General features: G+C 37.0%; 1 protein-coding gene across 4 annotated transcripts in view; it reads right to left on the reverse strand.

Annotated features, from left to right (window-relative positions):
• PARD3B (par-3 family cell polarity regulator beta) overlaps positions 1–22,021 on the reverse strand; it is a 1,137,826-nt gene that overhangs the window by 523,236 nt on the left and 592,569 nt on the right. For all 4 annotated transcript variants that reach the window (XM_033230595.1, XM_033230594.1, XM_033230597.1 and 1 more), the window contains 3 exons: positions 19,010–19,095; positions 5,624–5,716; positions 207–332 (listed from right to left, as the gene is read on the reverse strand). In XM_033230595.1, coding sequence (XP_033086486.1) covers positions 207–332; positions 5,624–5,716; positions 19,010–19,095 — 305 coding nt within the window. The remainder of the gene's footprint in view (positions 1–206; positions 333–5,623; positions 5,717–19,009; positions 19,096–22,021) is intronic.

A 22,021-nucleotide genomic window follows, 5' to 3' on the forward strand; every position in this document is an offset into this window, starting at 1 on the left:
TTAGCATTCTCAGACCTGCCAGAGACATGTGTGGTCCACCTTTGAGTAGGCTAAAACATTAGAAGCATTTGAAAATGGATGTCCTGGATCGTTCAAAGGGAAGTGACTAGAAATTCTACTTACTATTTTGATCATAATGAGTTCAGTAATGATTATAACCATGCTAGGGATCAATAGAGTAAATAAAACAATGAAAAAATGCTTACTGAGCAAACGTTTTGTCTACGAGATCCACACTGTTGATTTTTACAATACATTCATTTTCGTGAAATAGTCCCTCCCGCTTGGACCTGCTGTTTTCTTCTATGCCTCGGATGAAGAGTCCTAGAATCCTAAATGCAAAATTTAGGTTGAAATATAATTACTGAATAATAAATGCTAATTATTGCTCCACTTGCAACTATTCAGAAATACTACTGATCTCTATTTACAAAAGAAATTATACTTCATATTCAGGCAACTGTTTGTTATTTTAATCCCTAATCCAAAAAAGCCAAAACTCACTACAGGACAAAAAGCCCTTCTAGATAAATATGCATAAATACTAACATCAATCTGCGACTTCATTTCTCATGCTTGCAGTAAACTTACTGAAAGGCTAGTTTAGTGGAGTTGACACCAAAGACTTGTGGTTTGGAGAAGGGCATCAAACCTGACTACAATAAGTAAGTCTGAGTTAGTGCCAACATGGCAACGTGATGTTTAGCAGTGGGAGAGCATTAGGGTATTCACAGTAATTGTTTTGCAGTCTTACTACTTATTCTAATAATTTGCATTTTAAGAAGTAAACAAACATTTAAGCTCAGATCATATTACTCAGTTTAGAAGGAAGCTGGATCCCATTTGTCGGTGCTACCAAATCAAGTATGTGTTGGGTGTTTTCCGTGTGCTCAGGATGGAGGAGTCTGAGACAAAGCTGTAGGGCCAGGGCCAGGTAACTTCAGTATACATTTGGGGTACAGCTGAAGTCCAAAAACTAAAGACATTAACAAGCCTAGAGTCTTCAAAAACATGAGAGCTAACTAGATGGGAGACCAGTGCCACACACAAAGGCTTTGAACAGTCAATGAACTTAATCTGATGGACCTGGAGGGGGGCATCCAGTAGGCCCTGCTTCCACATAGGGCAGCGACATGATGAAGGCAGGCTTTGGGAAGAGTTGTCTGAAATTTCAACCAAGAAGAGGCTACATTAGAGAGGATACCAAGGGGCTTCCGGATTTTTGTGGTTGTAGCTTAGAATCAGGAGAGGGTTGGAAGAGAAGGAAAGAAGGAAGAAAACTATAGCCATAAGAATTAAAATTGTGTGTGTGTGTGTACATACATACACAATTCTGTTACATACATAAACCAGAACTAAACCAAAAACCATAAGAAATGGAACTTAGACGTATTTTCATTATTTCTCATTTGTGGGATTCCCCTTCTCTTTGTGATATGACAGGGCTTAGCTGTGTCCCAGAGTAAGAAAGATAGATACGTCCCGCAAGAGGAGTCTGCTAGATTTGGAGAAACTGTGATCTATGCTTTATCAATCCTCTTGTTTTTCTACTTTGTCACTCTCTTTTGTATATAAACCATGTGTGCTACTACAAAATACCTTCACATTAAATTTCAAATCTAAATAAAACATGAGCACATTTTATGTGTAAATAACAGGGTCAGCCATAGAAAAGGGCAATCTATAATGCAAGTATCAGAGAAAGCAGTCCTTCTGTTTGGAGTGGCCACGGAGTTGAGCCTCTGCCCCCTTAATGAGCTCCCATCTTCTCAAGACCTCAACAGGCACAGCAGTGATATTTGGGTCTCTACTTCGAAAATGTTAAATGAATACAGCATGCTGCTGCAGGAGAGAGAACAGCAAGCAGTCATGCTATCTATTGCAGGGAAGGCTCAGGGTCATAGGCACAAGTATGTGGTGGGGTCTTGTGGTTCATTTCCTAGTTCCAGTAGGTTAGCAAATTAATCATATTCTGTGTTACTTTAATCTTGAAACACAGTATTAAAAATGGAACTATTTGACACATTAAACTAGTAGATCAAAATTGTGGGGTTTTTTTCCTAAATTAAACAGCATCCTAAGAGTCCACATTTTGGATTTCTGTTAGGGTGGATTCACAATAACTTGATCCATTAGGAGGCTCACATGTGATTATACATTTGTTTATGTAAGTGATATTTTTTTAACAAGCATTCAAGTCTTCCTTTAATTTAATTCAGTACATCATCAGTCATGTAATGTTACTCCCTAGGATTTAATTTCACATTTTGGGAGATGAATTAATTCTTTCGGGCCACTGGGTTGCAATTTAGCTGGCATATTACAGCTGGAGTATGCTATGTGAACCTCACTGATCTAAATAATCTAACTTTCCATGAAAAATTTATTGACAGAATAAGCCCAACTGTAAAACCCATGTGTCAGAGGTAATTTCGGTAAAATGTAAAACTGACTGATTTTATTAGTTTGGTCCCTGGCAACAAACCACTTCTGCCCTCTCTGCTCCATGGAAGGGATAGATTCCCGCCAGTTTGATTTCATCCAGACCACTATGAGAAGGCTCAGAAAACAATACCTCATCATCCTCTTTGCCCTAAACTGGTGGGCGGTGGTAGCTGTCTCATTTGGGACCAAGACTCAAAGAATTTAAAGATTAATGCTGTCGAGAAGTTATAGGCCGAGACTAACCAGTTAATTTGCATTAATGAGCAGTGATAAAGGATGCTGAAATCCATAGCCTCACAGAATTAGAGAGGTAACAATTCTTTTTGCTCTTCTAATCATCATTTAGGCACCAACATCTTCTCCTTGCCCCTTTCCTGTTCTTTCCCCAATGTCACACAGCCTGTGACTCCACCAGCTTAGCATTTTTGTTTGAACATCTCTTCGCATAGTCTTTATTAGCTTTCATTCAGCCCTTGTTCTCTCTCCTGTTTAGCTGTCTTCCCTATGAAACTGAGGCCTATTATGCTATCTGTACTGAAACAAATTAATTTATGTTTTTAATTCACAAAAAACACATAGATTTTTAAAATGTGAATAAAATTAAGTTGTGTTTTAGTTGCAAGAACTCTGGTTTTTTTTATGTTTGTTTTGTTTTTACTGGGAAAGCCAATGGCCCTCAATACAAGCAGCATTCAGCATCCCTCTGCGATGGTATCTAATGGGTTCATTGAGGCTTTATCTAGCAGAGCAGCCACCATAATTTACTTAGGATGATCTAACTTAGATTAGGTTTCTTATTCAACAACAGGTGTGGCAACAGTTTTCTAAAAGAAAAAAAAAAATAAGAGGCAAAGTCAATTACAGTAATCTTAGTAAAAAATTAAATGTAAATTCCAATTTAAAATAACGGCACAAACCAATAAATGGAAGGAAATTAAGAGCAAAGTATACCACTATGACCTTAACGAAGCCCCTGTGCTCACACAGTGAAACCATATGGCATTATGAAGTCAGACACTTGTCTGACATGCTCTATATGCAGTTTCATCTAGACACATGGGTTGAGTTAAGTATGCTGTTTCAGCCTGTACTCATTACTTCTTAACTTTTATTGGCTCATGTCTCCACTTCCATAGCATTTTTAATGTTTTTTAATTAAATTTCCTTTCTATAATACTGGTGGATAGCAAAAAAAATAATAGAACTATTTCACCAAGTTACTGAACAGTTAACCATGAATTTATAATAAAACTGCATTTCTGAATTAGGCTTTTTGGTTTTAGCCAAAATAATCATCATACTGATGACTTACACATTCATACATTATGTGGTTTACAAGGAACTTTCACATTCTTAATGTTATTTAATCACCATAACCTTGATGTAAAGTAGGTACTCAAAAGAGGCAAGTTTAGGGGACTTGCTCAAGGTTATAAAAAAGAACACTGGGATTCAAATCCAATTGTTCTGTAACCACGTCCAGAACTCTTTCTTCTATTCTACAAGGTTTGTGCTAGGAATCAGAACCAGGAAGGAGAAGGGAGGAAATCAATAAAGCTTAGTGTATTTCCCTCGTTTGAAGTGAGAGAATGTGATTTCTGATGTATAGGATCAGCTTGTTTTCTGAACTATTGAAAATGAAGTATAGTGACTGTCACACTGTATATTTTCTCATTTTTGGAAATTGGGAAGATCTTGTGCTCTATCTCAGATTCATTAAACTAAAGAGCCTGGTCATTTAATAGCTCTGGTAGTTCACAAAGCTCTGTCAGTATACTTCTGCCAAAAGTTATTAGAATTTCTCATGACAACCGAGTAAATATTCACCCTATCTATCAAAAACAACCTCAGTTTGTCCTATGCCATAACCCATAACATTTATAAACACACTTATTAACACATACAGGAAATGAGACAATAAGAGCTGCTAGCTTTTTGGTTCATTTCTTTTTGGGAACATTCATTCCAGTGAGAGCTTGGCATCAGATGTTATTTGCAAAAAAAAAAAGGTGATGACTTCGCAATTACAGGTAGCAGATGGCTACCTGCTGAATGTGATGCCAACCCAAATACCATGACTAAATCTGTTCTTCTTGCTATAGGGCAGACTGAATTGAATAAATATTCAGAATCACTAAATTAATACTATATAACCTTTGGGAAAATTTTACTTCTTGAAAGAACAATGAAGTGAGAAGTTAGGGGAGCTGGATTTTGTGTGACCTTGGGAAATCAATTGACTTGTCTTATCTGTGATATCCTAAACTAAAATAAGTAATCCCCCCTTTTCAATGATGTGTTTAAGAAAATAAATTCAGTAAATTAACTGCAATCATGTCATGTTGGTGAAAAACTGATTTTAAGTTTCTGACAACCCTTGTCAATATCAATCTAGTGCTAAATGTGGTTGTTTTATTACAAAGTGACATAATATTTAAAACAAGTTCAGTACAATTGTTTTAACAGGGCTAATATGAACTCTGAGGCACACACTTTAATTTCCATCAAGAGAACAGGCTTTAAATCCAGTTAGACAGATGTAAATTTCAAGAAGTGTTGATAAAATCTACAATACCATTTTTACCAGTGTGGATTTTGCAACATAATGTGTTAAAAATTCCAAAAAGATGTGCTAAATTATTTTTAATTGACTGAATTATATTTTAGGAAAATACAGCATGATGACACATTGCTTCTGTAAAGCCATCATACACACACAGCATCAGATATAGCTACTTAAAATGTTAGAATATTTATTACTCTAAATGCTACATACTTGAGGAATAACAGGATATACAAATTTAGAATTATTATACTCACTTGTTGAAGCATATTCTGGAATATTAAAAAAAATTCAGTTGCAACATTTGTCTAACAATATGTTAATATCTTTGCCAAGGATCTGTTTACTATGTGTCACTGACAAGGATACTTTAAGGAAGTATTTCATAATTAATTGTAAATGGAGAAACTGTGGTTGATTTTTTTCCCCATTACATCCTAAAGTCAATTATTTTCTTTTGTTTCCACACTTAAGTGGCCAACAAAAGTATGTCTTGAGGTATCCATTTGAATAATAGAATGCACATGTAATCTCCTTCTGAAAAATATTTGGGAAAAGGAGCTCAAATCAGGGTTTTCATTAGCATGAGCTTCTAGAATGAGAAAAACATCTTACCTTCCACTCAGAGATGAAAAGAAGGGCACTACATGTATTCCCAATGGGCCTCCTTCCCCAGAAATCTCCACTGTTCTTGTCATATCACTGGGACTGAAAAAAACAAGAGCACAAATGAGCGTCTCCTAAAAAACAGAGGAGGCACATCTAAAACACACACACACACACACACACACACACACACCACTCAGATTATATCAACTAATATAACTTCAACAGCAGAAACTTAAGTCAAAAGAGTACATAATTTATTGGTATGTTCAGATGATCCAGAAAACAAAATGTTTAAAAGGCTATCTGATTTCTTATTTTTACTCCTAGAAGAGGAACAAATGGAAATGACTACCTACAAAAATACCTTCCTACTTAACTTAATCTCCATAAGTCAATATATTTTAAAAGAGGTACACAAAAATTAAAATTTTCCCCATTGAAATACACTTGAAAATTACTGTACAGATCACACAAAACACAGAAGAAAGCACATTGATGCTTCAGCATAAAGTAGGCTTCTGGAACGGAGGAAAAATGAAATAAAATATTTATTAGAGAAAGCACAGAATTACATGTTATAATGGCTGTGAAGCCACAGTTGGTAATACATATGGGCATGTTCAAAGCAATATAAATCAAAACTCAAACTTGCTTTTCAATAAGGCATCAGTTATATTCAAGAGAACAATTCCAAATTTTCACCTCCTATATTTTTTTAAAGGTAGAAAAAGAGGTTGCAAAGCCTGAAGAAAATGTATTATAGAAAGAAATAGAAAACCTGACCTGCCTAACCTACCCCAGATTAAGGAAAGGATGAGCTAGAAACATTAATAGATTGTGTATATGACTGAAATATGGAAGGCACTGGGAGCTTTTGAGTAATAAAGAGTAGAACTACCAAGTTTTCATAAAGATGAAAAATAATAACTGTGAACGATTACTGGCTCCTTTAATCCCAAGGAGAAAATATAATTGTCAGAAGAAAATAATAAAGTTGAAGCAAACATCCACGTTATGGAAATTGTAAGCAGGTCTCCATTGTTTCCTATTTACATGAAAATGACCTGAAACTAGATGTCAAATTAAGAGCTACAGCTGCTACAAATGCTTTCTGCTCCAACATGAAAACGGTGAAATTTTGGCTTCTTGCTGGAAAGTTGAGAACAGCATTAAGGAAAAAGGATGATGAATTCACTCTGCATGAAGTATTCTCTAAATTATCAGTAATCTAAAATAAATACATTAAATATATTCTCATCAGTGGATTAGGTTGATTTTTAATGTGTTTTCTTTGCAAGTCTATTATCATTAAGAAATGCAAAAAAGAGCACACCAGTTTTCAGCATTTGTGGAATATGATGAAATTTCAAATCTGGTAATAAATTTCAAATGAGTTTTACCCAGATATTGCTGATGTATGTAAAACTTGCTCAGTCAAGCAGATTATGTCAGAGGCTTGGAATAAAAGTTAAAAACAAAACAAATCTTAGAGTGAAATTACAGTATTAAATGATTCACCTCTCTATATGTGAGGATATGAACATTCATATAAATATGTCTATATGGACTGGTATATATAGGTATGCATTACAAGGTCTGAATATAAAATGCTTGGTTGACAGAGAAAGTTGAATGGCTTTCAATAGACAAAAAAGCAGTAAGTTTTATATAATGACAGAATTTATAGTGCATTTTTAGGTATTTGAGGAAAACTAAACCAAAAGCATTTGCACTCTAGGTTTACAATACTGCTTTTAAAGACTTTTATAAACAGAGATTCAAATTTTGCTTAGTCACCGAAAAGTATTGCCCTTATCTTTATAACATATTTTTATAGTTTTGCACTGAAAACACAACACAAATCTTTCCTAATAAATGTATCAAGTATCCACATGCTGAGAGATAGCATCCATATGTAATAGATAGAGGCGTTTGGAATATGTTTAATCTGTTATAGACTTTAAGTTTTCAGCTTAAGAACTTTTAGAATACCTTTTATGAATTCTCATTTTTTTTCTATTTCACAAATATTTCTTTACTCCCACTCAAAATCCCTTCTATAAGATTAATAAATTATATGTATCATACTCTTTAGCAATCATTAATAATGTATTTTTACATTCACTTAAGAAAGTCAAACATATTTAAGTAGCCAATCTTTTAAAAAAATACATAAAAAATTTGTGAGAATGGAGTTTTAAAAGTTGACTTCTATTTTATGAGATTCTCCTTTCAATACCTCAAAATAAATTTTTATTCTACCATCACACACAATAGTTGCAATTTTGTAGCTAGAATTGTTTTTGATAACTTCTAAATTATTATCACAAAAATAGTACTATCCCAGAAAAAAAGCCTAAAAGGCTTTTGATTTTATTTACTGTAATATATAAGCACTTACAGAAAGTTAGATCTGTTTAATAAAGATAAGTAATATAATTTTACATAGACCATGTCCCATCATTTTCTCTATAAAATGTTATCCATTATTTGTTTCAAGAGGGAAAGGAGAACATTTGAAAAATAATGCCCCATCGATCAGTTCACATATTTTTATTTACTTTAAAAGAGAAAACAACCCTCAGTGCTAGAAATACCTGATGGAGTCCTGTTCTGTAGAGATCTCTATATATACAGTCTTCTTGGAAGAGAAACACAGCAAGTAGGACCTGACACATTTTTATGACTACATATCTCATAAAGTGAGATTATACAAAGACATGAAAATAGGCTATTAATGTTCTTTGTTTAGATAAACTCTAGAGTAGAATTCAGGGACTGGTGAACAGGAAATGTGCACATTTATGTTTTAGAGGACACTATAGTAGCCAGAAAATAAGCTAGAAGGTTGATTTAAAATGGAAAATATGGGCACACCCAAGATGGCTGAACAGGAACAGCTCCAGCCTCCAGTTCCCAGTGTGAGCTACACAGAAGATGGGTGACTCCTGCATTTTCAACTGAGGTACCGGGTTCATCTCACTGGGGCGTGTCGGAAGTTGGCACTGGTCCGCGGGTGCAGCCCGACCAGCGAGAGCTGAAGCAGGGAGAGGCATCGCCTCACCTGGGAAGCACAAGGGGGAAGGGAATTCCTTTTCCTAGCCAAAGGAAATTGAGACACACAACACCTGGAAAATCGGGTAACTCCCACCCTAATACTGCACTTTACCAAGGGTCTTAGCAAACAGCACAACAGGAGATTATATCCCACACCTGACCCAGAGGGTCCCACACCCACGGAGCCGCCCTCATCGCTAGCACAGCAGTCTGAGATCTAACTGCAAGGTGGCAGCGAGGCTGGGGGAGGGGCGCCCACCATTGCTGAGGCTTAAGTAGGTAAACAAAGCCACGGGGAAGCTCGAATTGAGTGGAGCCCAACACCGCTCAAGGAGGCCTGCCTGCCTCTGTAGACTCCACCTCTGGGGACAGGGCATAGCTAAACAAAAAGCAGCAGAAACCTCGGCAGAGGTAAATGTCCCTGACAGCTTTGCAGAGAGCTATGGATCTGCCAGCACGGAGGCTGACATCTGAGAATGGACAGATTGCCTGCTCAAGTGGGTCCCTGACCTCTGAGTAGCTTAACTGGGAGACATCCCCCACTAGGTGCAGACCACCACTTCACACCTCACATGGTGGGGTACACCCCAGAGACGAAGCTTCCAGAGCAAGAATCAGACAGCAATACTCGCTGTTCAGTAATATTCTATCTTCTGCAGCCTCCGCTGCTGATACCCAGGCAAACAGGGTCTGGAGTGGAACTCAAGCAAACTCCAACAGACCTGTAGCTGAGGGTTCTGACTGTTAGAAAGAAAACTAATAAACAGAAGGACACCCACACCAAAACCCCATCAGTATGTCACCATCATCAAAGACCAAAGGCAGATAAAACCACAAAGATGGGGAAAAAGCAGGGCAGAAAAGCGGGAAATTCAAAACTCAGAGCGCATCTCCCCCTCCAAAGGAACGCAGCTCATCGCCAGCAACGGAGCAAAGCTGGATGGAGAATGACTTTGACGAGTTGAGAGAAGAAGGCTTCAGTTGATGAAACTTCTCAGAGCTAAAGTAGGAACTATATAACCAGTGCAAAGAAACTAAAAACATTGAAAAAAGATTTGATGAATGGCTAACTAGAATAACCAATGTAGAGAAGTCCTTAAAAGAACTGATAGAGATGAAAACCATAACACGAGAACTACATGACAAATGCACAAACTTCAGTAACCGACTTGATCAACTGGAAGAAAGAGTATCAGCGTATGAAGATCAAATGAATGAAATGAAGTGAGAAGAGAAGTGTAGAGAAAAAAGAGTAAAAAGAAATGAACAAAGCCTCCAAGAAATAGGGGATTATGTGAAAAGACTAAATCAATGTCTGATTGGTGTGCCTGAAAGTGATGGGGAAAATGGAACCAAGTTGGAAAACACTCTGCAGGATATCATCCAGGAAAATTTCCCAAATTAGTAAAGCAGGTGAGCATTCAAATTCAGGAAATACAGAGAATGCCACAAAGATACTCCTCGAGAAGAGCAACTCCAAGACACATAATTGTCAGATTCACCAAAGTTGAAAGGAAGGAAAAAATGTTAAGGGCAGCCAGAGAAAAAGGTCGGGTTACCCACAAAGGGAAGCCCATCAGACTAACAACAGACCTCTCGGCAGAAACTCTACAAGCCAGAAGAGAGTGGGGGCCAATATTCAACATTCTTAAAGAAAAGAATTTTCAACCCAGAATTTCATATCCAGCCAAACTAAGTTTCAGAAGTGAAGGAGAAATAAAGTCCTTTACAGACAAGCAAATGCTTAGAGATTTTGTCGCCACCAAACCTGCCCTATAAGAGATCCTGAAGGAAGCACTAAACATGGAAAGGAACAGCAGGTACAAGTCGTTGCAAAAACATGTCAAAATGTAAAGTCCATTGATGCTACGAAGAAACTGCATCAACTAGCAAACAAAATAACCAGCTAATATCATGACAGGATCAAGTTCACACAAAACAATATTAACCTTAAATGTAAATGGACTAAATGCTCCAACTAAAAGACACAGCTGGCAAGTTGGATAAAGAGTCAAGACCCATCAGTTTGCTGTATTCAGGAGACCCATCTCACATGCAGACACACACATAGGCTCAAAATAAAGGGATGGAGGAAGATTTACCAAGCAAATGGAAAACAAAAAACAGCAGGGGTTGCAATCTTAGTCTCTGATAAAACAGACTTTAAACCATCAAAGATCAAAAGAGACAAAGAAGGCCATTACATAATGGTAAAGGGATCAATTCATCAGGAAGAGCTAACTATCCTAAATATATATGCACCCAATACAGGAGCACCCAGATTCATAAAGCAAGTCCTTAGAGACTTACAAAGAGACTCAGACTCCCATACAATAATAATGGGAGACTTTAACATCCCACTGTCAACATTAGACAGATCAACAACACAGAAAGGTAACAAGGATATCCAGGAATTGAATTCAACTCTGCACCAAGCAGACCTAATAGACATCTACAGAATCTCTCCACCCCAAATCAACAGAATATACATTCTTCTCAGCACCACATCACACTTATTCCAAAATTGACCACACAGTTAGAAGCACTCCTCAGCAAATGTAAAACAACAGGAATTATAACAAAATGTCTCTCAGACCACAGTGCAATCAAACTAGAACTCAGGACTAAGAAACTCAATCAAAACCACTCAACTACATGGAAACTGAACAACCTGCTCCTGAATGACTACTGGGTACATAACGAAATGAAGGCAGAAATAAAGATGTTGTTTGAAACCAATGAGAACAAAGATGCAACATACCAGAATCTCTGGAACACATTTAAAGCAGTGTGTAGACGGAAATTTAGAGCACTAAATGTCCACAAGAGATAGCAGGAAAGATCTAAAATTGACACCCTGACATCACAATTAAAAGAACTAGAGAAGCAAGAGCAAACACATTCAAAAGCTAGCAGAAGGCAAGAAATAACGAAGATCAGAGCAGAACTGAAGGAGATAGAGACACAAAAAACCCTCCAAAAAATCAATGAATCCAGGAGCTGGTTTTTTGAAAAGATCAACAAAATTGATAGACTGCTAGCAAGAGTAATAAAGAAGAAAAGAGAAAATAATCAAATAGACACAATAAAAGATGATAAAGGGGATATCACCACCGACCCCACAGAAATACAAACTACCATCAGAGAATACTATAAACACCTCTACACAAATAAACTAGAAAACCTAGAAGAAATGGATAATTTCCTGGACACTTACGCTCTTCCAAGACTAAACCAAGAAGAAGTTGAATCCCTGAATAGACCAATAGCAGGCTCTGAAATTGAGGCAATAATTAATAGCCTACTAACCAAAAAAATCCAGGACCAGATGGATTCACAGCCAAATTCTACCAGAGGTACAAGGAGGAGTTGATACTGTTCCTTCTGAAACTATTCCAATCAATAGAAGAAGAGGGAATCCTCCCTAACTCATTTTACGAGGCCAACATCATTCTGTTACCAAAGCTTGATGGAGATATAACAAAAAAAAGAGAATTTTAGACCAATATCCCTGATGAACATCGATGCAAAAATCCTCAATAAAATACTGGCAAACCAAATCCAGCAGCACATCAAAAAGCTTATCCACTATGATCAAGTTGGCTTCCTCCCTGAGATGCAAGGCTGGTTCAACATATGCAAGTCAATAAAGGTAATCCAGCATATAAACGGAACCAAAGACAAAAACCACATGATTATCTCAATAGATGCAGAAAAGGCCTTTGACAAAATTCAACAGCCCTTCATGCTAAAAACTCGCAATAAATTCGGTATTGATGGAACATATCTCAATATAATAAGAGCTATTTATGACAAACACACAGCCAATATCATACTGAATAGGCAAAAACTGGAAGCATTCCCTTTGAAAACCGGCATAAGACAGGGATGCCCTCTCTCACCATTCCTATTCAACATAGTGTTGGAAGTTCTGGCTAGGGCAATCAGGCAAGAGAAAGAAATCAAAGGTATTCAGTTAGGAAAAGAAGAAATCAAATTTTTCCTGCTTGCAGATGACGTGATTATATTTAGAAACCGCATCGTCTCAGCTCAAAATCTCCTTAAGCTGATAAGCAACTTCAACAAAGTCTCAGGATACAAAATCAATGTGCAAAAATCACAAGCATTCTTATACATCAGTAACAGACAAACAGAGAGCCAAATCAGGAATGAACTACCATTCACAATAGCTTCAAAGAGAATAAAATACCTAGGAATCCAACTTACAAGGGATGTGAAGGACCTCTTCAAGGAGAATTACAAACCACTGCTCAACAAAGTAAAAGAGTACACAAACAAATGGAAGAACATACCATGCTCATGAATAGGAAGAATCAATATTGTGAAAATGGCCATACTGCCCAAGGTAATTTATAGATTCAATGCCATCTCCATTAAGCTACTAATGACTTTCTTCACAGAATTGGAAAAAACTGCTTTTAATTTCATATGGAACCAAAAAAGAAGTCGCATTGCCAAGACAATCCTAAGCCAAAAGAACAAAGTTGGAGGCATCACGCTACTTGACTTCAAACTATACTACAAGGCTACAGTAACTAAAACAGCATGGTACTGGTACCAAAACAGAGATATAGACCAATGGAAGAGAACAGAGCCCTCAGAAATAATACCACACATCTACAGCCATCTGATCTTTGACAAACCTGACAAAAACAAGAAATGGGGAAAGGATTCCCTATTTAATAAATGGCTCTGGGAAAATTGGCTACCCATAAGTAGAAAGCTGAAACTGGATCCTTTCCTTACTCATACGAAAATTAATTCAAGATGGATTAGAGACTTAAATGTTAGACCTAAAATCATAAAAACCCTAGAAGAAAACCTAGGGAATACCATTCAGGACATAGGCATCGGCAAGGATTTCATGTCTAAAACACCAAAAGCAATGGCAACAAAAGACAAAATTGACAAATGGGATCTAATTAAACTAAAGAGCTTCTGCACAGCAAAAGAAACTACCATCAGAGTGAACAGGCAACCTACAGAATGGGAAAAAATTTTTGCAATCTACTCATCTGACAAAGGGATAATATCCAGAACCTATAAAGAACTCGATCAATTTTACAAGAAAAAAAACCCCATCAAAAAGTGGGCAAAGGATATGAACAGACATTTCTCAAAAGAAGACATTCATACAGCCAACAGACATATGAAAAAATGCTCATCATCACTCGCCATCAGAGAAATGCAAATCAAAACCACAATGAGATACCATCTCACACCAGTTAGAACGGTGATCATTAAAAATTCAGGAAACAACAGGTGCTGGGCAGGATGTGGAGAAATAGGAACACTTTTACACTGTTGGTGGGACTGTAAACTAGTTCAACCATTATGGAAAACAGTTTGGCGATTCCTCAAGGATCTAGAACTAGAAATACCATTTGACCCAGCCATCCCATTACTGGTGATATACCCAAAGGATTATAAATCATGCTGCTATAAAGACACATGCACACGTATGTTTATTGCGGCACTATTCACAATAGCAAAGACTTGGAATCAACCCAAATGTCCATCAGTGACAGACTGGATTAAGACAATGTGGCACATATACACCATGGAATACTATGCAGTCATAAAAAAGGATGAGTTTGTGTCCTTTGTAGGGACATGGATGCAGCTGGAAACCATTATTCTCAGCAGACTATCACAGAAACAGAAAACCAAATACCACATGTTCTGACTTATACATGGGAACTGAACAATGAGATCACTTGGACACAGCAAGGGGAACATCACACACTGGGTCCTGTTGTGGGGAGGGGGGAGAGGGAAGGGATAGTATTAGGAGATATACCTAATGTCAATGATGAGTTAATGGGTGCAGCACACCAACAGGGCACATGTATACATATGTAACAAACCTACACATTGTGCTCATGTACCCTAGAACTTAAAGTATAATAAAAAATAAAATAAAATGGAAAATACAGAAAGTGAGGTGGAAAGGATATTCTGGCAGTGGAAAGAAAAAGTAGTTGACAACCATTTATATATAAAAAAAGAAAATAAACTGTGTGGGATAAAAGAAAAATATTTTGGTTACACATAGATGAAAAGTGGGAGAATTTTACTAAGATCAAAATAGCTATCTTTATACAACTTTCTAAGACATACTAAAATAAGCAGATAGTTATAAAGCATTAGTTTAACTAGTATTAAACTAGCAAAATGCTCTAAGATCTAATTGATAAAACTGGAACCAGCTGCTACCAATCTGAGATTTAGACAAAACTATGAGTGAAACTGCAGAATCAGTGGTCTAAAAATGAGACTGTCATTATGAATGGCAACTCTGCTAGAGCTATAAGCAAAAGGCTTTATTTGGTTTCCATCCAGAAGAAAGACTTCAAGCCTGAAGGAAAAATATACAACAGAAGTTGCAGATGTTTGTAAGTCTCATTTCTTTACACAAGGCAAATGGACAGCATTTTTAACACTAAGATTATTAAACTCCATGGCAGGTCACTTTTTGAGGTATGGAAGAGATGAGATTGAGGATAGGGAGGGGGAGGTACTTTATTTCATAAGAAAATCATGATTCACATGCATAATTACAGAGAAAGTGTATCCCAGTGGTAACTTTTGAGTCAGGAGTCTGAGTAAATTATTTTAATTAAGAGCCGGTGCCTCAGTTTCCTCATTTGCACACAGAGAACATTAAGATTAGGTAATTCCTGGCCAGGCGTATTGACTCACGTCTGTAATCCCAGCACTTTGGGAGGCTGAGGTGGGCAGATCACTTGAGGTCAGAAGTTCGAGAGCAGCCTGGCCATCATGGAGAAACCCTATCTCTACTAAAAATACAAAAATTAGCCGGGTGTGGTGGCACACACTTGTAATCCCAGCTACTTGGGAGGCTGAGGCACGAGAATCACTTGAACCCAGGGGGCAGAGGTTGCAGTGAGCTGAGATCACACCACTTCGCCCCAGCCTGGGTGAAAGAGCAAAACTTCATCTCAAAAAAAAAAAAAAGATTAGTTATTTCCCTATTAGAGTTGTTAGCTTTAATAGGAAAAATAAAGATCATAACACATATATGTTACACATACCACATCTGGCATTTACAAAGCGTTCAATAACTACCTGCTATTAGTACGATTGTTAGAACTGTCTAAGGAAACAAGCTTACAGGCTAAAAGAGATTAATCCATTTTTTTCTATTGATTTCCTCAGTAAGACTTTCTTTAAAAAGCCTTAAATACTGCAGGATTGAGGAACATGTTTTATTTGCAATCAGACTGCTGACATGCAGAGAGAAGACAAAGGACTGCAGCACCTGGGTGGGTGTTAGCTGATTTTCTGGAAGGGTGGATTCTCAGATCTGTGGCACACAATGGTATGAGAGGCGGACTACAGAGGGAAACCTCCAGGAAGAGTCTGAGGATAACCTTGAACTCTACTTGATGGCAAAACGTCTTGAGGATGCAAATGTACGAGTAAAAATCTATCAAGGACTTTGTTGTTGGTGATGAGATCCACTTACTTCACTTGAATTCAACAAATATTAATTGAGTTGTTTCACTGGGGAAGTTCCACCAGGAAAAAACAAAGACCAATGCTTGAGGAGTTTATAATCTAAGGGGAGGGTTGAGACAGGTAACAAAGAAGAATAGAAAGCAATGGGTCACAGTAGTAAACTCTCAGTGAACGCACGCTATTACTTGGGAGGCAGTGTACTAACCTTCTTCTGGACATTATATCATGTACTGATATTAAATCTATAAAGTAAATATTTATATCACATCCATTTTAGAAATAAACTTAGGCTTAGAGAGTTTAATAATTTGTCCAACAGCGTGCCATTTCTATAGAGTCAAGACTCAAATAGGGATTTACTGCACCCCAGAGCAGAGTTCTTAACTGCTTAACCAAGGTGCAGTTTCAAAGTGGAGGCACCTTGTTATGTGTTTCACAGAGGAGGAGGGTACAGGATTAGGAAGGGAAGCTTGGATTAGGAATCTATTCCTGAAGAAGGACAAATGGGTCTTCCATCAGAAAAGGTAGTTGAGGGGATGGAGCAGGCATGCACAGGAGAGAAAGTCAACTGCACGGAGATATTGAATGTGGATAGTTTGTGAGCGTAACAATTGGTTGTAATATTAGAGAGAGGTAGGGAGGGAGGAAGATGGGAGAGACAGAATAAGGAGGAGGAAGAAGGAGGGAGAAAAAGAGAGGGAAAGACAGAAAGGTGCTGTGTATAGGAGACAGATTAAACCATTAGCTTGAGATGAAATCTCGGAGTGGTGTGTTAAATTTCTGGCTAGCAAATTTATACTTAATTTGCAGAAAATGAAGTCACTACAGGTTCTAGAATTAGGGAAAAGTGTGGTAAGTGCTATGGTTTAGAAATATTTATGCAGTGATATGTGAGACCAATTGGAAAAGGGAACCACAAGGGAGAGATTGGTACTTCAGGCAGGAATTACTAAATTATTGGAATAATCTAACTGCAAGTAATAGAATAATAGAGGCTTGAGCAATAACTACAGGAATAAAGCATTAAAACATGGGGAAATGTCTCATATATTTTGAGGTGGCCTCTGCAAACAGTTTGACCAATGAATAGACATCCTGGACACAGGAGAGGATAGGCTAAAATAGGCTGACAGTGTTAAGCATGAAATAAAAGGTAAGTCTGGAAGAAGGCTTATTTGGGGAAGTAGGAGTGGAGAGATAAGGCAGAGTCAGAAACGAGATAGGAATTAGGGATGAGGTGAAGGTCTTTTGTACATATTGCTTGCTATTTAAAAAGAAGTCAAAGTGTAATTTTCTTAAAAAACCACCAAACCTCTTGCTTCATTGTCTTTTTAAGATCAAAATAAGTTGAATGGTGCTTCATAAGAGATGCATATCGTAAAACTATTTGGAGAATGTCTTTTAAATGTTATTTTTCTTTAAAGATGTTTGTGTTAATAATGAGTGAGCAGTTAACAGTTTTGCTTATGACTTATGGAGCAATGTGTTGTATCCATTCAGTCATTCACTCAACAAATATGTCCCTATTATAATAATTCCAAGACCTGAATTAGGTGTCAGGAATCCTTTGGAGGATTCACAGTCTTGCTTGGGAGAATGAGAAATAGTTACAATAAACTACAATCTGTGTAAAAATGACAATGATAATGGCAATAGAAATTAATGTTTTTCCAGCCTTTCATTTAGCATTGTGCTAAGTTAGTTGTCCGTACTGTATCTCATTTAATCTTCACAATAATCTATGTGATGATGATATCAATTTGCCTATGAAGATACATATTAAAGAAGTAATGTAATTAGTCCAAGATTACACAGGTAGTAAGTAGCAGAGCTAGTGCTCAAACCCAGGACTTTTCTAAATCCAAAAGGTTTGGAACTAAGGGATGGTTTGATAAATTCTGTGGTTTAAAAAATTTTATCCAACAGTAATATGTGGGAATGATTAGAATAAGGAGAAACTAATATTTGACAGAGAAGTTAGTAGGTTATTATAATAGTGTAGCTGAGGGATAACACAGGCTTGAGCAACGATTATAGAAATTAAACAGTTTCAAGACATTTTGAGATAGACTACAAATAATTTACTTAGCTTCTATGTGGATGTGTGCCCAAAGTCCTATGCACGGGCCAAGCCCTGTGGGATATGAGATTCTCCCTGCCCCAGGAGCATATGGACCATGTAATTCAGCCAGAATTGGCTTCCTAATTTCACTTTAACTGTTTTTTCATCTCATACCGGCTAGAATCAATGTCCTGTCTTAGAGCTGTAACCTCTAAGCTTTCCCTCATGCATTCAATGATGTTAAGATTGTTATCATCCTTTCCCACTCCAGGGTCTTAAAGTGCTGGGAATTGCACTCACTCTACTTTCTGAATTTGATATAAAACTGATTTTAGCTGCACTTTTATACGAGAAGTTTCCTAGCCTTAGTCAGGTAGCATGAAATAAAACACCAAGGCATCAGGGAATGTACATGCAATAGGAATGTTTGAAACAGTGGCTTTATAGACAAGAGTGGTGGGTGTCAATTAAGTCTGTAGTTGTCACTTAATTGCTCTGAATTGCAGTTCTTTAATCTACAAAAGGTGATAAAACTCATGTGAAAAGTCCGTTTTGATAACCAAATTACACACATATTCATAAACATTTTTAACTAAAGAATATATACATATTCTTTCTCTCTATATATATCCTATATATATATATATCTCCTATCTCTCTCTCCATGATTCTATTTATCCTGATCTTTCTTGTAAAGAGTAATTATAAACTATTAAAAAAACATATCAAATTGAAATAAATCAGATATTCTTATTTGCATAAGAGAATACCTCAATGTATCCTTAGTTTTTGGTGATGTTAGTTCTGTCTGTACACCATTCATAACTTCTCTCTCTTCCAAGTTCTGCGTGGAATCCTATAGTGAAACAAAGTTATAAGCAGGTAATGCTATGCATATTGAATTGAAAATTTGAATAAAATATCTCAATATGGGATAGTAAACGGCTTTATGCTGGATATATACAGTATGCTCTAATTTCTTTGAAAACTGGAAGCAGGTGTTAATCTTTTCGGTGCTTTCAATGTTCTTTTCTCTCCTGTTTGGTTTCTGAAATGCTCAAATGCGTCATGTATACAAGGCAGTATGTTAAGAGCTTTGGAATACTTCATTTAGCTTCTTGCTACTCAGCCATAGGCTTTTGGGATTGCGTGTTTTAAACCAGGAACAAAAAGAATACCGAAGGGGAGGCTCTGGTGACAGATGGTGATATATTAGCCTTAAGGTACGTACTTGCTTGCCCCCACAACATTAAATATAAAAAAAGCAAAATCCATGAAAAAACACTGCTTGGCAAAGTCACCTCTGTCAAAGTCAGGCAGAAACACTGCAGGAAGAAGAAATCCAGAATTCTTACTTTGTCATGAAATTTGATTCTGAGGATAATCTTCAGAGAGAGATTCAAATTGCCCATTTAATTTCTAAAATTGTAAACAGGCTCCCACTACAGAAAGGTTAGAGGGTCAGAGAGGCCCTGTACTCCAGGACAGTGGCAAAGTTGTATTGGATGTTACCCAGAGAAGCAGAGGAGAGGATGGATTCTAGAAAGCATGCCTGATGCTGCTGCTTCCTTACGGAAGACATTAGGCCTCAGAGCTGTTCTCTAACAGGGAATGATGTGGATACTCCTCTCTTCATAAGTGGAGTCACAAAAAAGTATTGTTAGACATGGACTCTGGTTTCACCAAAGCAACAAACCAGATACAGAAAGACTTATCAAAAATCCACACTTACAAACAGCATTTATGCATCCAAATGCATTATTGCAACAGAGTAAGGAAGACAATATACGAGCTTAAGAGGCTGGACATGAGTATATTAGGTTATTATCTTTTTTTTTTTTTTTTGAGATGGAGTCTCGCTCTGTTGCCCAGGCTGGAGTGCAGTGGTGCCATCTCGGCTCACTGCAAGCTCCGCCTCCCGGGTCCACGCCATTCTCCTGCCTCAGCCTCCCGAGTGGCTGGGACTACAGGCGTCCACCACCATGGCCGGCTAATTTTGTTTCTGTATTTTTAGTAGAGATGGGGCTTCACCATATCAGCCAAGATGGTCTTGATCTCCTGACCTCGTGATCTGGTCATCTTGGCCTCCCAAGTGCTGGGATTACAGGCGTGAGCCACCGCACCCAGGAGGTTATTATCTTAAGGAAAGTAAGACATAACCGCAACAGAAGGACTTTGTTGTAGTGAACTGAGTTAAAAAAAAAAAATGTCTCTCACTTTTAGATTAAGTGACAACATTTCATGCAGGGGTTGGTAGTTTTGTGAAAGACTTGGCCTACACTAGACTTTTTAAAAATTAATTTTCTCATTTTCACTTAGATAAGAAAGAATTTCCATAAGGCTCAAAAACACTTCATGGTTTAAGGTACCAAATTTTAAAAGATGAATGTTTTTGAATGCTTTCAAATATCCATATTATTATGAAGGGCTTGATATATGCTTACAGATAAAGGAGACAGGGTTGAGCAGGTTACAAAAATACTTAGGGAGATAATTTAACATAATAGTGGAACCTGTGATTATCATGCATGTCAGGATATTTGATGACCTCATTTTTGCCAAAATCATTAACTTTCTTATCTGTTTCTCTTACACAGGAATGAATTTGTATCTGGTTCTCTATATATCAAGTACATAACACCAAGAGTACATTGTATTAATTTTTTAATGTTGTATAATAATAAATTATTCCACAACTTAATACATTAAAAAAATAAACATTTATTATCTCTCATAGTTTCTGTGAATCAGAGATTCAGAAGTAGCTTAGCTGGGCAGTTCTAGAGTTGGGTCTCTGGTAAGTTTGCAGCCCCATGTCTGTGGGGCTGCAGCTATGATCATCTAAAGGATTGCTTTAAGAGGATTTTTATTTCTTACAACAGCTTTATTGATATGTAATTTACATAAGAGTCACCATTTTAAAGAGTACAATCAAGTGGTTTTCAATATATTCAGAGTTTTGTAATCACCACCATCTAACGTTAGAACATGTTTATCACCCCAAAAAGAAACCCCAAATCCATTAGCAGCCACTCCTCATCCTCCCTTTCCCCAACAAGCCCTGTCAATCATTAATCTAATTTCTGTCTTAAAGGAGTTGCCTATTTTAGACATTTCATATAGACAGAATCATAAGACATGTGGCTTCTTTCACGTAGAATAATAATGTTTTCAAAAGCTCATCCATGTTGTAGCATATATCAGTATTTTATTCCATTTTATGGCCCAACAATATTCCACTTTATGGATATACCACATTTAGTTTATCCAGTCATCACCTGGTGAGCATTTTGGCTGTTTCCACTCTTGCCCATTATGAATAATGTTGCTATGAACATTTGGGTACAAGTTCTCATGTGAACATATGCTTTCAGTTCTCTTAGGCGTACACTGTGGAGTGGAATTGTTGGTCATATGGTAACTCTATGTTTAACATTTTGAGGAACTGCTGCACTATTTCCCACGTCTGAATAATTTGCCGTGATTCTTACCAGTAATACATGAGGGTTTTAATATCTCCATAGACTTGCCACAACTTATTTTTATTTTTAATGTATCTTATTCATCCTCATGGGTATAAAGTGATATGTCATTGTAGTTTTGATTTGCATTTCTGTAATGATTAATGATGTGGAGCTTCTTTCCCTGTGATTATTGGCCATTTGTGTTTCTTCTTTGGAGAAATGTCTAACTGTATGTCTTTTTATTATTGACCTGTAAAGAGTTCTTTAAATATTCCATTTACAAATTTCTTATCCAATATATGATTTGCAAATATGTTT

The sequence above is a fragment of the Trachypithecus francoisi genome, unplaced genomic scaffold (genome assembly GCF_009764315.1).
Source record: "Trachypithecus francoisi isolate TF-2019V2 unplaced genomic scaffold, Tfra_2.0 Lachesis_group13, whole genome shotgun sequence".
Classification (NCBI taxonomy): Eukaryota; Metazoa; Chordata; class Mammalia; order Primates; family Cercopithecidae; genus Trachypithecus; species Trachypithecus francoisi.